The following is a 17,510-nucleotide window of genomic DNA, read 5'->3' on the forward strand; positions in this document are numbered from 1 at the left end:
CAGGTGTTAAATTAGTCATTTAAAAAGGAAATTAAAATGACCATTATACTGGCAGCTATGCTTCTTTGGCAAGGTGTTGTGAATTTTCTCAAGCAAACATCACTTTATCTAGTTAGAATTTGGTCAGCAAATAAATAAGTAATTATTTCTTTTGACTACACCATGTTCTCCATCCACCTCCTTGCTCTCTCACACTTGCTCCGTGTGTCTGAGGTAATTAGATATCAAAATAAGAACTAACGGATGAATCCCTGCTCGCATCTTCTCCCTTCATTATTAATGTGTTCTAAGTGAAGCTGTTTTAACTACCATCAGTATCTGGTACTTCTTTCTTAGCTGCAGTTTTGGAGTTAGGGCTTTCTGCAAAGAGGCCAGGATTGGCTGATGGTGCTGTCAGTCACAACAGGGGTTTCAGTGACCTAGCTCGACCTTCACGTTGGGTGACAGTGTACTTTGTAGCCTGATCCTCAGTTCCACCAGGAAACCACACCAATTTTAAAGAGCGCTTGTTGTCTATTTTTTGCCGTGAATGTTATTCGGTCTATTTCAAGCCTGAAATATTTTCCGACTAGTCTCACCGTGAAGCAGCGTCGCGTTGCCAGAACAGGAGAAGGAGGCGCCGCGTTACATCACAAATCTCTATAGTGTTAATATCTCTCTCTCTCTCTATCTCTCTCTATCTCTCTCTCTCTCTCTCTGTGTGTGTCTCCCGTTTCTCTCTCGGTCTTCTCTTTGGTTTGTTTCTCTTTTACCATCCCTCTATCTGTCTCACCTCTTTTCTCTCTGCAAACTCCGCCGAGATATGTGTGCTCCTCTCCAAATACATACAGAGCAATCTAATTACTGCGATAACATTTCTGCTTGGCTGATTAACTGTTCTCCCTGCGCCTCTGAATGCAGCAGCATTGCTTCTATATAGTCCTAAGCTCCTTATTCCTCCCCAGCCGAGCTGCACTTTCACAGGAGCGCTGGCTCACCCATCCATCTCTCTTGTTTTCTCTCACTTTTCTTTCTTTCTCTCTTTCTTCTCTGGCTGTTTTATTATTCTAAGTCTCTCGTTTATTCTCTAAGGCAGATAGGCTATTTAGCCTGCTCTCACTTTTTTCTGGCTTGCTCATTTAATTCCTCTTTCTTTTCTTACTTGTTCTGCCTTTCTCTTGCTTTCTTTTCTCATTCACCCGATCTGCTTCTTTTTACCTCTCTATTTTAACTCGCATTCATTCTCCAAGGCAAAAAGGATATTTGGCTAAATCGTCCACTTGCTGAGAGCTATTTGCCGCCTTCTTCCTTAGAACATATGAAGCCTGTTGCAAGAAATTGGTGTTCTGTGCAATACTCAGCATGTCAGGGGTTTAAGGCTCATGATGCTTTTTACCATTGCATAAATGTAATGAAGCAGCTGCAATGCAAATGTCGTTTTTTACGTAAAAGTATATCAACTGGACAGCAGATCAGGGCCTCTCCTCTTATTTCGTTTTCTATCTTCCTTGCTCAATTTCTCCTTTCCTCTTTTTTCAAGCTAGACAGGATGCTAATGCGGAGATGAGCCCTTCCTGCTCTGCGTGGAGCTTTAGCTTGTACGCGTGTGTGACTCACCTCAAACACTGTACGTCAAGGTGTTCACAGGTGTCATCAAGTCTGCAAGTGTTGTGAGCTCACACTCATAATGTGCACTCGCACATCAATGAAACCCTTGTCCTGAAAACATGACTTCCTCCACGCACACACACACCCACAGTGCTAGACAACGTTCTCACATCCCTCGTTGTGCCTGGCGATAACCAACCACACACTGACTCCCTGCTGCACCAGATAGGAAAGCTTATTAAGACTACACTCACTCAACTCACACTGCACACCGTCAGCACTGTTGTCACAATTGCAGAAAACAAAGCACCCGTAATGCTTGGAATGGAAACGAGGAGATGATTTCTTGAAAGATTTATGGGGAAAAGGCCGATGTGACGCTGTTCAGTCTGCAGTTTGTGGCTGCAGAAATTTGATGCAGTTTGTTAAAACAATTATGTGTAATAAATAGGTTTGTCTAATAGAGTGAGCTGTTTGCTCTCTCTGGCCTTCTCACTCCCTACCTCCCTGGAGGGCTAATTGCACAGGTCAGGTTGGTGACATCACCACACTGACTAGCTGTGATCTCCATGTTACATATAGAGCCTCATTAGAGCACGGCTAACGGCTAACTGAGCACACACACGTTGCCTCCCTCTCCTGCAGTAATGAGAATGACAGTAGCTGTAGTAATTAATATTAGTCAGTCCACTTTCTTACCAGCAGCTTGCTTTGCAGTGAGTTGGCTAGCTGCGTTTAATCAAATCAGGGTGTTGATTTTAAAGAGTAGTCATCGTCTATGACTGCTTGCAGAAGATTCAGGCAAATGGAAAGAGGAAGAAGAAGGAGGAGAATAGAGGCTCTTAAAGAAGTAGATGAACAAAAACATGTTTTTTTAGAAAATGGATGACAACAAAACTGAAAAATAGTATGGTGTTTGTGGCATTTCTCCTGTGAATTTTAATTATTCTTCAAAAAGGATCATTAAAAAATATGCATCTATATTACAAATATACTTTATGTATAGTGACAAATATAGTAGCAGGAACTCATTCCCAGAGTTGGGTGCAAACTGCAAACAGACCAACGTCATCTCCTCTCAGTATCCCGGTCCTGCAGAGGTGACGGCGGGGTGATGGCGGGAGTCAGCGGGCTAATGATGACAGCGACACACTAATAATGGTTCCCAGTAGCTCCTATGACAGTGGGGAGTGTATTAAATGGGACACCAGAGCAGTCTGACTCACCCGGACCACCTACTTTCCCCTTAATGAGAGTTTGATGGAGTGGTTGTGTAGGTAGATAATGCTAAGTTAATGAGATGTCCTATTCCACAAGACTGTTTGCACATCCCTACAGAGTTACTGTGTGTGTGTTGCCTGTGTTGATGTATATTGCTGTATACTTGAGTGTGTGTGTGGCTGCTTACCTGCGTTTGTGAGCAGTATATTGGTTCCTAGCTTTCTCTGTGTGTGTGTGTGTGTGTGTGTGTGTGTGTGTCTGAGTTACTTCAGTTTATAGAGCTGTTTATGAAGGTGTGTGTGTTTGTGCATTCATGTACCTCATCTTGTGCGTACAGTATAGTTCTGTCTTTTCATCTAGCAGCTGTCTAGCACTCAACAGGAAATTAACTGTCAGGTTTCTGAAAGAGTGACGGAGCAGAAACTGTCCTAAGGAAATAGAATTAATAAACGAAACAAAGAACAGAGACCAAGTAATAAAAACAATAAGCTGAGAGAGAGAAAAGGAAGGCAATGAGCCATCATTAACAAACAGTTGGCTCACCACACTTGGAAAATATGGGGGTTTTGGTGAAGAAGAAGGGATGAGATAATGGGCGAGCAGAGTATAACCACCTCCCTCATGGCAGGTACATGTCTCTAATTGGGATTCCCACCCCCATCTTGCGTCTTCCCCCCCTTATTTTCCCTTCCATCTCTTCTCAGACAATGCAGTGAGAAAAAGAGGCTTTCTTAATTAATGCAGATATAATGATGGGTCCAACTGTGGACCTCTGCCCCCTCAGAATGTTGATGTGTGTGTGGAGGTGGGGCTAGTCTACCAGCTCAGCCAGATAAACCTGGGATTTTGGATAATCATATATTTATGTGTAATATAATTATATGTCTATTGATGCATACTAAGATTCATAGTGCTTATGTTCCTTTTATACAATACTGATTTCTTATGGACATCACTGGGGTAATTTGCTATTCTGCTTTTGGCTCCGGCATAATGTGAGAGTACTTGCAAAATCAAAATAGTTCCAAGAAAAAAAAAATCTGCAGAAAAGAGACACTGCGGCAGTACACAATATTTCTTTGGCATGTGATCTATAGGAAGTGAGGTGGACAGACATTATAGCAACAAGGGTTTTAGTACCAGTGACATCACCTGAAGACAAAATAGTTTACTAGTAATAGTTCTACTCAGCCTGTGAAAACAATTGTATAATGCCTTTTTTGGCTTAGAGGCTTTGGCTTCAAGTCTGAGAAAATCACCCTGATGATGTGATCAGGGTGATTTTGGTTTAGGCTTAAAGGTCCCGCAAAGCTACGGCAGGTGTTTTCACTTATTCTGGCTGATTAGACCAGGTGAGTGGAGATACGTTAGGTCACCTAACTTCCTTTAAGAAAAATAAAGGCTTAATTTATCTATGCCTTAACAGTCTGATGCTGAGATGGAAGAGAACTACTAATTCCCTGAAGTACCCCTTTAAATGATGAGAACAGTTAAAGTTGCTAATAGTAAGTAATGGTCTGTACTTGTATAGCGCCTTTCTAGGCTTTCCGACCACTTGAAGCGCTTTTACACTACATCACATTCTCACACTGATGGCAGAGCCCCTTAGCCTCTGCCATCAGAAACAGAAATACACACTCCGATGGATATGCCATTGGGAGCAAATTGGGGCTCAGGATCTTGCCCAAGGATACTTCGACCTTCTGATAAGTGGACAACCGCTCTCCCTCCTGAGCTACAGCTGCCAGTCTTAAGTACCCCCCTCAAACACCTGCACACCCTGCAGGAGTTACTTAAGTTACTTCTGCTATGCTACACTGATAATTCCCACATATAAGTAAAGTGCACTGCACACCTGCAGCTTCACGTTGTCAGTTTATTTGACACACGTTAATTGACACCCGTAGGACACACTGGAAGCACCATACAGACTGAAGAAGCAGTCGCATGTATTGTAGCCAGATTGTACCTCTCCGGGGAGTGAATGTGATAAGATTTTCTGGAGTGAAGGGAAGGAAGACAGTGAGGTGACCTGGCACCACCATTGTGGTGTGTAGAAAACAATGTATGTAGGTGTACATACATCTACAGTGTTATGTAGGTGTTTTGTTGAGCGTCATACAGAAGTAGGGTCACCCTAACAGGTGCAACAGGAAAATGATAGAGATGCCATTCAAGCCACAGCCTGTACACAAAAGACAGTCTAATCAGACAGTGGTAGCTGAAAACATTTGTGTGTGTGTAGACCACGAATGTTTAGAAGCTTCAAGTAAATTAGTATTATTTAGTACTACTTGGTATTTAAAGTGCTTGCATGGGTCCATAGGACATGCAAACAAAGTTAATGACTAAAGAGACGATAATTTGATTGATCACCTCTCTGTGGCTTCTTCCCAGCAAAACATAACCAGTGTGAATATCTGCCTTTCTGTTGGCAACATTAGCCCACACAGGTGTAAGTGAAGTGAGTAGATTAGCTAAAAAAAACACTAATTGGTTTGCAGGATGGTGCCAAGCCAACGTGGCATCCCTGTCCAGGTTTCACTGCAGCTCTGATGCTGCGTCCTGCTTTTGGCCGGGCCAGCAGGTTCCTCATTCAGGCCACGTATCTGCCTGTAGCAGTAATGAGAAGTGCCTCGCTGTTAATGAGATAAACACAGACATTAGATTGGCTCAGCAGGAGCTCGGAGGAAAGGAGAGGGCGAGAGGAAAAAGAAGTAGGTTGGCGGGTGAGACGGAGGAGGCGAGAGAGATGGGCTGAGTGAGAAAGGAGACGAGAGAGGGTGGAGGGCATGGTGAGAAAGACTATGTGAAGGAGAGATAAAGGGATATGAAATATTTACGGGAAAAGGATTAGTTCATTTCTTGAAAGTGTGAAGTAGAGCTTCATTATAACTCAAACAGAGGTGACAAGTATATTTTGCCTGATGGTCTTAATAGCAAAATTGATAAGAAAAACATAAGACGCTGTGGATTAACAGCTATTTTATTGAACATAATGTTAAAATATTTATGCTCCATGTGCTTCGGGACAACTGTAGCCCGTTTTAATGTGCCCACACACTCTCTCTCACACACACACACACACACACACACACAGACATACTCACGCTGTGGATTGCCAGTACCTGCTGTGACATTATAACCATATCTATCATTATGCAGTCTTTTTCCAGGCAAAGCCACTAATGAACATGCAGGAGTAAGAATGAGTTTGTCTAGCAGTGGATGAGTGTGCCATGTGTGTCAACATTTGGAAATGTGATGCAAGGTGGAGTGTTTGCGGTGTTAGAGAGCCTCTTTCATCAACTTGTGCCAGCTCTGTTGTCTGTGGGAGGTTTATTGTTTCATCAGAAAAGACTCATAAGCGCATAACCTTACCCCCAAAATAAAAGTGCATCTGGCAGCCAGCAGAACTGTATTATCCACCTGAGGTTTTAAGATTATAAAGATCAACATGAAGTTGTAGGGATAATTCACACAATCTCAATTTACAGTTTATCTCATCGCAGAATAATTCCGGCGATCTAAAACTCACCTTGATGCATCTGTGCCCCCTTTTTCCAGGTTTGGTAAGAAGAAAGACAACAAGAGCAATGATGCTGCCAAAGCCTCCAAAGGCAAACTGGATGCCCTAAGTGAAGAGGAGCTGGACAGGATCCCTGACAACAGAGACGGGTATGAATCAGACATGTGTGGAATTTGTGTCTGTCTTGGTTTTTCACACTTTAGAGTGTCAAAAGAGAGAAGGGTTTACAACACCGGAAGGTGCTGAAGTTCACACAATCATAGAAGAGCATTTGTCAGTGTAGTAAAGTGCTATGATTGACACCTTACCTGACAAGTTGTGAGTCATCTTGATGCAGCAACATGCGCCCACCTGATCCTCCAAAACAACTGCTCAGATGAATGTGTAGCACAGCTGTCTATCATACCACCACTCATAGGAGGCTGAAGAGAGAAGCTCATCCTGAAGTGAACAATACATGTATGTGTATTGTCCCCATGTCTGACTGCTTCCTCCCCTCCTGGCTGACAGCTCACGTTCCGCTGAGATCCGCTCCCTCCCCGACGTGGAAGACGACGACAGTGACCCCAACTATGCCCGCATCAGCAACTTCCGCCAGCCACCCTCGCCCCAGTCGTTTATTAGTCGCACGCCTTCCCCTGCAGCGCTGACAGGGGGGCCTCACCCGCCTCAGCCATCCTCGGAGGAGGTAGATGGGCTCTACGCCAAGGTCAACAAATCCAGACCCCTGGCGGCTCAGCAGAACCAGCATCAAACCCAGGCAGACAGGTGAGAGGGAAGAGAGGGGCTTAAATGGCTTGATCATTTATGTTTCTCTATACTCATGATCTAACTTCTGCTGGCTATCTCTTGATTTTACCTCACAAGTATTGTAAAAAAAATATGTTTTTCAAATGCATGTGTAGCATTTGCATCTATAGTTCTGGGTGGATACACAAAGGTGTGTGTGTGTGTGTGTGTGTGTGTGTGTGTGTGTGTGTGTACGTGTACGTACACACAAGGTCACAGACCACGGCTTGACCAGCATGAGTGAGGGAGTATTTGCACATATCTACATTCATGCTCTGCCAATCCCAGAAAATGCATAAAACATGAGTGCATGCTTACACTGTAGTTACACACACACACACACACACATATACACATGCCCACACACGCCCACACACACTTAGACAGTAATGCCATGCATGATTTATGTAACTCGTCTGTTTTGCTTTGCAATTCATTTGACCTCTGTAAATCTTTAACATCTCCAAAAAACATGATGAGCATTTCTACTTGATAATTCCATTTTTCCATAAAAATTCATTGCATGAACTGGCAAGTATTCATCTACATGTGGTGTTATGTACAATAAGTTGGTCTGGGGTCAGTTTTAGTGCCACGTATAAAATATAGAGAAGTTTTAATGTTTTGCATGTTTTTCCTTCCTTTCATGAAAAGAAAAGAAGTCCCACCCCAGCTATAGGATATACTATTGTGCAAGTAGTATGTCCTCTCACTATGTCTTATTCTCTTACCGACACACTTACTGACACGCGCGCATACACACACACACATATACAGTGAGGAAAATAAGTATTTGAACGCCCTGCTATTTTGCAAGTTCTCTCACTTAGAAATCATGGAGGGGTCTGAAATTGTCATTGTAGGTGCATGTCCACTGTGAGAGACATAATCTTAAAAAAAAAAAATCCAGAAATCACAATGTATGATTTTTTAACTATTTATTTGTATGATACAGCTGCAAATAAGTATTTGAACACCTGAGAAAATCAATGTTAATATTTGGTACAGTAGCCTTTGTTTGCAATTACAGAGGTCAAACGTTTCCTGTAGTTTATCACCAGGTTTGCACACACTGCAGGAGGGATTTTGGCCCACTCCTCCACACAGATCTTCTCTAGATCAGTCAGGTTTCTGGGCTGTCGCTGAGAAACACGGCGTTTGAGCTCCCTCCAAAGATTCTCTATTGGGTTACGATGACAATTTCAGACCCCTCCATGATTTCTAAGTGGGAGAACTTGCAAAATAGCAGGGTGTTCAAATACTTATTTTCCTCACTGTATTTATACAGGGTCCAGGTGCAACAGAACACATCCCTGAAAGCCTCCGCTCTGCCCTCTCTTCAGTTTAATGTTGCTTGAATTTCAAGCCGCCACACTTCTCAGGCCACCAGCTGTATCCTTGTCTGTTCACACTTGGCACTATAATGGGTTTCAGGCGGATCCAATCACCATCTCGATACAGATATGACCGCAAAATGAATACGACTGGAATGACAAGCTGAGGTGTTCAAGGATGGTGACATATTTTTGTTGCGTTGGCTATGTACTCATCTTCTTTTTAGACATAGCAAGAATTTTACAAGATTTTACAAGACAAAAAGCTCAATAGTTAACTTGAATAAAGCCATAACTTATAATATTTATTGTAGTATGCCATATTTACTTCTTCTTCACTGCCGATGCTCTGCCAGGCCTGTACTGCCACATATGCTCAGTTTGACAGAGGTTTAAATTGAATATGCTGGAGTTTGGTTTTCTCATGTCTTTCAAATTGTTGTTTGTTTACATTAGGTCAAACTGATGCTGAATACATAAATATATGATTTAGGCATTGTGACCACACTGAACACAAGTGTAAATGCTTATATCTGCATACAACAACTACAACAGTCTGACAATCTATACAGTGTTGTGCATAAATGTGCTCAAACAGCGCAGATCATTGAAAATGCTCATGTTTTTGTGGTGAACTGAACGTGTCTATTTCTGAACGTGAACTCTTGCACCGTTGTGTTAAACTCAATATAAACTACAAAAAAAAAACCATGGGTGTATAAAACCAATGAAGGAAAACAAATCATGGTGGATAGGGACACTTCAGAAGGTTTTAACACAGTCTATAGTTGTAGAGCATTTGGACCCGCGCAAATGAGCGAAGGATGTGAAGTTTGGTTGTTTGAGCTGGGCAGAGATTGGATCGCAACTAGGTATCAGTGTGGACACTGAAGGACCATATTAATACCAGATGTAAATGTAATCAGTTAAATCATATCCAAATACCTGGTTACGAGATTCATTCTAAAGCCAGGTATAAACAGCCTCTCGGGGTAGCACTCCTCACATGAGGGCCCTATATATTCAGTACCTTTTTCCTTCCACTGCTAGTATTTTATGACCACTTTAAGGTTTTATAATGACAAAATGTCCTTGAGCATGAGTAAAGCTTATGTAGTGTCAGAGCCCCCCAATTCCAGTGTAAGAGAAGGGTTAATGCTTGCAGAATTACATTGCTTATCAGTGTTGTCATTCCTTCCTTATTATATATTATTACTGCTGAAGTTTTTGAAACCTCAGAGTTTAACTTGCAGCCAGTTTTGTATGTGAGAGAGAAAAGGGAGAAAATCTAGAGAGGATTGTAATGCAAATTTATCATTTCCCGTATGAAATAATACAGGCCACATTAAAACTTCCCTCAACTTAAACTCACTGACTGAAATTACTATTGACTTGCAAATCAAAACTAAGCCCCAGACACCCAATCTCATCCAGAAAACGAGAAGATACAGAGAGAGCGAGAAAGAGAGGTTGGACATGGAAAGGAGACAGATGGGGAATAGGAAGAAGTGACAGACGGAGGGACAGAGAGAAAAGAGAAAGCAGGAAAAGAGTGTAGCAAAAGAGGGAAAAAAGACAGAGCCAAAATGGCGAGAGAGAAAACGTTTTAGATAGGCAGAGTAAATCCGAAAGGGAAGAAGTGACATAGAGAATGCAGACAAAAGAGGAGGAGGGATAATTAGCCACAGTCTAGCAGCCTGACAGATCTGTTAGACCACTTTAACTCTCATCCACTAGTGGTGGGTACTTCATTACCAGCCTGTTTTCTCCCTTTCTCCCTCAGTTTCTCTCTGTCTCAGTGTCTCTCTCACTCGTCCATTCTCCCTCCCCCTGTTTTTTTTGCTCATAATGTATATTAGATAGACTTTAGCATTAGCATGATGGATGGCTTGTTTACTGTGGATGTGAAGCTTTTTATATAGTCTATGATGTGAAGGAGTCTCCTGAGACAAAGAAAGAAAATAAATGTCTGATAGTGTTGTGAGAGTATGGCAACACTGTGCATGTTGGTTTTTAGAAACTCAAATTATTAAACTGAAAGGTAGATTCATTATTCGTTTTCTTGTTTGCATACAGAGCTTTTATTTTGGTGTATATAAAGTGATAGGAAATAAGAGTGCGGCATCCAACAAAAGTCCCCAAATGGAGTTGAACTGGGGATGCTGCAATTGTGATGCACACACTTGACATCCTGATGTAAATAGTCACAAATTCACTACATGTATTAATACGCAGATGAAAATAGTCTCTAATTAATGTACTATTCACACCTGCTTGAGTAATGTTTGCTTAAAACAGTGCCCATATGTTAAAGGTGAAACTCTAATTTTGTGACCTGTTTTTGAACATTGACTAGGAACCAATGGGTTTGGTGCCCACAAGGGAAGGGTCATCCTTTAACCTTTTGTTTGAATTAAAGAAATAATTGTAGACTTGGGATCATTCCAGTTTATTACAACTTGTGTCTTATGTTCTTAGATTTTACCATCTTTTCTATTAGTTATAATAATATTATACTCACCAACTTAAATGCTGACATCTGGGATCGTGGCAACGTCGCTAAAGTGTGACGGGGCAAGAAACACCAGCATTCAGACGATCAGGCAGGTTTGCTACAAACTTAATTGAAAGAGGAAACGAATGTGAGCGGTAAAATTATTACACAATAAACAAGAATTCTCCTTTAAATACCGCAGCTGGCCATGTTGGATGACCTCCGATGTGTTCCGTGGTCACACCCACTCACATCATGCATCCACACTCACACAGGCGCCCTCATTGCTGGCTATTTCCATTCACGTTGCACCACCTGCGGCTTGGACGAGTGCACTCATTCACAAAGTCAGTACATCTGTTAAAACACACAAGGTTGGAACTCCCCCTGTGCCTTTCATTCACACAGACGCACACAGATATACACACGGTCAGAAATAGACGCAAACGCAGCCACCCACATGTAATATTTCTGCAAGGTGTAACCTAGCAACAATGTTGTGTGTGGTCCGGTAAGTTTTATACCACTGTGCAAAAATTATAGGTGTAAGCTAACTTACTGTGTGTGTTTGTGTGTGGGTATATGCAGTATAATGAAAGTTGCAAGTGCAAACAAGCCTACTTTTCACTTCTCAAATTTCAGAGTACCTTATTTTCCTACAAAGCTGCCCCTGGTAGCTGTAGCATGCTGAATTTTTATTGTTTCCAAGGGAACAACATATCTGTTTCTTTCATCTTTCACATTACACTGTTTTAATGATGCTGAGGAAGAAATGTGCTCATTATACATGTGAGACGTGGTGTGTGCTTGTGAAGTCCTTAATGCTAATGTAGCCTTATCCAAATGTTTTTGAAGGCAAGTGTGCATGCCTCTGCGTCCATGTGTGGTCTGCATGTGTTTGCATAGTTTTGCCAACTGAGACATGCGAGTCACCCCCCCTTCCTGTCAAGGCACTCAACAGTGGACTCCCAGTGCTGTCTTCCTAATTTACCATCGGACATTTTCATTAGGCCTTCAATGGCAGGTGTGTGCCGTGATGGGCGTCACATTTGATTAGAGCTATGCTAGAGGCTGACCTGTGGAGAAAAAAGGTTAGCTATGCTTGTCAAATTTTATTAGCAAGAAGGCACTCTTTGTAGCTGGAGCAAAAAACAGGGAGATGAGATGAAAGAGGAGTGCGAAAAAGAGAGAGGCCAAAGCGGAGAGATGTAAATGCTCAAGAGAGAGAGCGAGGTGTGATGTAAAACACACCATTGTGCTAAGAAAAGAAAGATGAAGGTGAGCTTGTAAGCTAAGACAAGTAAATGACACATCAGTGGGCATGCTCCTAGATTTCTACCACGGTTCAAGCAGCGGCACAAGGAAGACATGCCTCTAAGTTTACATGACACTGTGACAACGTTTAATTCTCAAATCGCACTAGACATGCTTGAGTAATTGTTGAAACATTATTGAAAGAAGCTACAAGGTCTTTAGGATATAGATATCTTGGTTCCCTTTACAAGTCCTGAATAGTGTTGGTTTTCTTCCCCATTTCTTCTTCCTCCCCGCCATTTTGGTGCGACACTGAAGACAGTTTCATTCCCCAGTACACAGAAAAGACAGGAAGCAAATAGCGTGAAAGAAGTGCACAGCTGACATTATAAGATACTTCCTATATAGGCAGATGCAGAAATTCACAAACAAAAAAAAAGTACAACAGTACAAAAAGTACATCCTCTTGTTTTCTTTTGTGGATTTAGTTGTCAGGCAGCACTTGCCTGAGGAAGAGCTCAAAGAGAAAGAATATGTTATTCCCTTGAAAACAACACATCATTAGTGTAGACTGTATATTAAGGCTTTTTGTCTTCTCTGCCTTTAAAGTGTCTTTTATTGGTGCTCTATCTGAGCAATTAAAATGTTTCCTTTTTCCATTCGAGCAGCTTCCAGTTTATCTTTTGTTCGTGGTCAGTTACACAGAGAGAACAGACTGTTACTGGAAGCTGGTGTTAGATTGTGAGTTAATAGAGTTTCATTTTTATGGCCTTGTTATTGTCTAATAACAGAAAACAGATACACAATGAGTAATGTGTCTGTTATTTTAGATTGAGGGGTTCACTGTGTTGAGTGAGGCAGTGGTTCCCAACCTTTTTGGCTTGTTACCCTCTAAAATATAATCAATGAGGTCAGTGCTTCAAGTATACAAAGCTTTTCTGTCAGAAATAATAAAGATCATTTTGTGTTATTTGTAACTAATATGTGACTAACTTCATTATCTGGCTGCAAAACTACTTTCCCTTTGGAAACAATAAAGAGAATGAGAAATGTTTTATTTCCAATTCCATCAATTACTTTATGAGCCCTTCCATTTAATTTAACCCATTTCAATGTGGATCATTTCTTCATTTCAAGATATTACCATTATCCCTCCAAAAACTACAACACCAATTCAGGACTGTACAGTTCAGAGTTAAGACGGAGTATAAAATTAAACATTTTTTAATGTTTTTTGGCGAGGGAAAGTAGCCCGGCAACCAGACGAATCTGCGGAGCTCATGTTTCCTTTTCTCTGGCTGATACATCTGGCCTCCCTCACATTCAGACAGATTTCCAACCTTCCTGGATCCAGTCGGGCCAATCATAGCGGTTTATCTAATATGGGGCGTGTTTGATACGATTACTGACAGAGGAGCGTCACCGTTCCAGATTGATAAAAGTCACACGTCACATGTTTCGCTGCTCTGATTGGTTTTAGATATGGACCTGTGTTCAGGTTCTCGCAAAACTCAGATCAAACTGTCAAACCAGGCAGTGCTGATCAAATATGAAGCAGGATTGCCTGTGTCCCACCTCAATTGTTTTCAGAAACGCGTTCACAGTTTGTGAACAGGCCGCCATTTGTATCCTGCTTGAATATGGACCAAACACCACCATCTCCAACTTACATGTGTCACTCAGTGCTACATCACAGATTTCGTTGCTCTGATTGGTTGTAGGTCTATCCAATCACGTCCAAAGCCATTTTGCTCTACGCCTGTTGATAAAGCCCCATGGATATTGAAAATGAACGGAGAGGTTCCAGACTAATACGCATTTGCGAATTAGTATGACGATGCCAGGCTAGGGGAACAGTAAAACGCTCTTTGTGTTTCCCATCGCTTCCAGCTTGGAGCTCCACTGAGTTTCTGTCAGACTCTAACGCCAGTACTACACCAGGAAAACCAAACATTGACCATACACTTTGATGTGTGCTTACCTCCAGCACAGAGGCAGCAAAGAAAAAAACTGCCTGTCTGAGCTTTTTTCCCTCTAGTGTTGTGTTTAAATCAGCTGGCCACAGCAAGAAGAAGTCACCAAACCAGCCGGCGGCAGTACACACTTCCTAATTAGTCTGCCCCCACACTGGCTAACACCACGGGATAGTTGCTTTTCTCACACACTTTCTCCTGCTTCCTTTCATATAGCAGATGGTTTTGTTCTCACTCCAGTTCCCTTGCTCTTACTTTCAATCTTTTCCAGCTTTCCATTTCTGTCTTTATGTTGCTGTTTGCGTTTGCTCTCATTCTGTCTTCTGATGCATCTTTCATTTCCTGCTCCTGTGTCTCATCTTCTCGCCAATCTTCCTTCAGTTTTTCCTCTCTCGGTACGCTCTCGGATCAACCCGCATAGTCAGATACTGAAATATGGATGAAATATGATGCTTGAAGGGAAAACACGTCTGACTTAAGTGGTATCAATTTATCTGGTTGAGCTAATAGCAAAAGAAGAATTTATTGATTTATTGGTAAGTTGTAGTGTATTTAATAAATTTAAAAAACACAGATTCCACAACAGCTCTAAGATAGTGGTCTCACAGATTTCGTGTACTGCTGAGTGACCAAAGTGGGTAAGGATGGACAAAATCACTACATTATTGTTGGAGGAGTTAACGGAGTTATGAGGGAAAGTTTGAGGTACAAAGCAACAAAAAAAAAAACTTATGATAGCCTATAAATTTACAGAATTATTAATTATTTCCTTGTGTACAGAAGCAGATCTTCCGTGTCCTGGTACCGGCCTGGGGATTGGGAACTCCTTATCTAAAGTAACTTGGAAACAAATGTGTGCACACATTTTCATTAGACAGAAAATCAGTGTGTGATCCAGTCTCTCATGGCTTAGAGTGGAAGTGAGGTTGGCATGCAACCTTATTAATTTCTTGAAGAATATCTGTTATATGAAACAGAATTGTCTGTACTCACAAATAAAGTATGTGAGAAACCAACATAGTTATAGTACTCGGCAAGCTACAAAGGGTTGTCTAGTTTTCGAAAAAAAACCTAGGACTGATGCAGTGTGCAGATCTGTAATGTATAGAGCCATCAAAATGTGGAACTTAACTTACCACTTTTCATTGCTGAAGCATCCAGTAAGGCCGGTTTTAAAAAGGCTATTAAAAAAGCACTTGAATGATAATTCAAACATTGATGAGCTTAGGTGAATGGTTTGTTGTATAATTGTGTCTATGTGTTGTTACAGCTAACCCTGTGGGGTTGTTTACAACGTGTCTGAATATCTAACTTATTTCACTTATGTCCCCAGATCTCAGTAAATAACATGGTGAATCCATGTTATTATTACAATTAAGAATGATGACCAAAACTACAAAAATAAGACCCAAGTTATAATAAACTGGAGTTATCCTTGAGACTAAAGCGTATTTCAAAGTCCAGATGAATATTCACTGTCCCTGTGCTGGTTCTCTACTTAAGGCAAAAATTATTTAAATATAAAAAAAAAATGTTTTTCTGGACTTACCATAAAAATCAGAGAAATGCCAACCATGTTTCTCAGCTGGACGGTAGTGGACTCTGCTGGCTCGTTCCTTGTTCTTACATCACACTGCTCTGTTGGGAAAATTGTAGCCCACTGAAGTTTAGATCTGTTGTGTTTATGCAACTGGCTCCAGGCCTGCATACAAGCAATCAGCTGCAGTTATTATCTGCTGATGACAACAGGGGAGCCTACGTGTCTCCCTCTAGATACACACACCCCCACAAACACACACATAGGACAGGACACGGAACCCCCCCCACACCCACTCCATGTTTTATCCAGCCTCAATCTTCAGCCATTAATATGATAATATTTGGCGTTGTCAGTGATGGAGGCCGCGGCATAATGAGATAATTACAGTGTTGTTTCATTTGGAGAGCGACACGCACGCTCAATCAAAATGGCAGCCCTAATTACGGGCCCAGGGATTGGCTAATGGGTTCTGTAGAAGAGGGGCGGCATCGAAAAAAAAATCTCAACTTGGCTCTGTGCATCCATTCTCCGAGGGTCTGTTTGTTTGTTTGTTTGTGGAGTGGAGCTGGTGGGCGGCAGAGGGTAAGTAAGAGTAATAATAAAAAGCAAGTAATAAGTGAATAAACAGACAAATAATACAAGAGATAAAGTGTGAATATCTTAACAGCAAGGCTGTCTGCAGGACACAGCACTGGGGGGGGCAGAGATTAGTATTGATTAGTGTGTTGAAACCGGCCATTAAACCAATCTCAAGAAGCAACAATTAGCACAGTACTGTGCCTAATACTGCCTCAGATATCCATCTTTATAAAACATAAGCATCTGCGCTGGCGTTTCACAGCAGCACGGAAACTTTAGTAAAGTTTCAACAGGGATTATGCAGTGAGGTGTGTAAACGCACACACACAAACACGTTTGAGTAGAGTAATAGCAACTCTTTGCATATCAACATACTGGCACAGAAGTGTGTTATGACTCAGCCTTCTGTCCCAACTGAGTTGGATAGAAGCTGCATTAAATCAGTGTATGTATACACAAGCACAAACACACCGTCACAGTGTGTCCCACATACCAAATTACAAGAATTAACTATATGTACACAGAAACACACAATTTTATACATTCCTGAGGTTGTCTTAATACACAAAAATACACACTCAGAGTCTCAGCCAGATTTTCTAATTAAAGACAGCGTTGCAGGAGAGACTTAAACATGTAAGCTATGTACTTCACTAATGAACCTCTCTATCTGCTCCCTGTCTCTTGCCCGCTCTCTCTCTCCTTCGCTCTATTTCGGTCAATATCTGCCTGGAGGTCAGACCATTAGAATGTAAGTCACAACGTCTGTTTGATGAAGGCTATGGTTGGTGTTTATGTGTCTGACAAAGGCTTTCCTTGTGTGTAGTTTTGTTAAGGGATAGTTTTACAGATGCAAAGGAAGGGTGGAAAGTTAGCTTTTTTCTGCTTGTATTACATTTTTTGTCTCTGAATATTTTTTTTATACAGTGTGTATTCTCCTGTTTAATAGCAATGGAACAGCATATCAGTGTCAATAGTGGATACCTGTTTCCAATGCAGCCAGTAAACACAGATAAACGACAGCACTGTGTCATAGCACATCCTGACGGATTATGCTCACTCACACGCACAATGTTTGTGTGTTGCCTTTTGTGTGTGTTACCGTGTGTGTGTGTGTGTGTGTGTATCTATCCATACCCTTGTTTATGTGAGCTCGGCTCTGTACTCTCAGGTGTGTAGCTTATCTAGCATTAAGGTCCAGTGAGCATGA

General features: G+C 41.6%; 1 protein-coding gene across 5 annotated transcripts in view; it reads left to right on the plus strand.

Moving 5' to 3' along the window:
* Window positions 1-17,510, plus strand: part of pard3ba (par-3 family cell polarity regulator beta a) — a 161,166-nt gene that overhangs the window by 112,162 nt on the left and 31,494 nt on the right. For all 5 annotated transcript variants that reach the window (XM_038718904.1, XM_038718914.1, XM_038718922.1 and 2 more), the window contains 2 exons: window positions 6,376-6,486; window positions 6,848-7,105. In XM_038718904.1, coding sequence (XP_038574832.1) covers window positions 6,376-6,486; window positions 6,848-7,105 — 369 coding nt within the window. The remainder of the gene's footprint in view (window positions 1-6,375; window positions 6,487-6,847; window positions 7,106-17,510) is intronic.

Source organism: Micropterus salmoides, unplaced genomic scaffold (genome assembly GCF_014851395.1).
Source record: "Micropterus salmoides isolate LMB-PRFRI ecotype aquatic unplaced genomic scaffold, ASM1485139v1 Ms_hic_scaffold_1, whole genome shotgun sequence".
Lineage (NCBI taxonomy): Eukaryota > Metazoa > Chordata > Actinopteri > Centrarchiformes > Centrarchidae > Micropterus > Micropterus salmoides.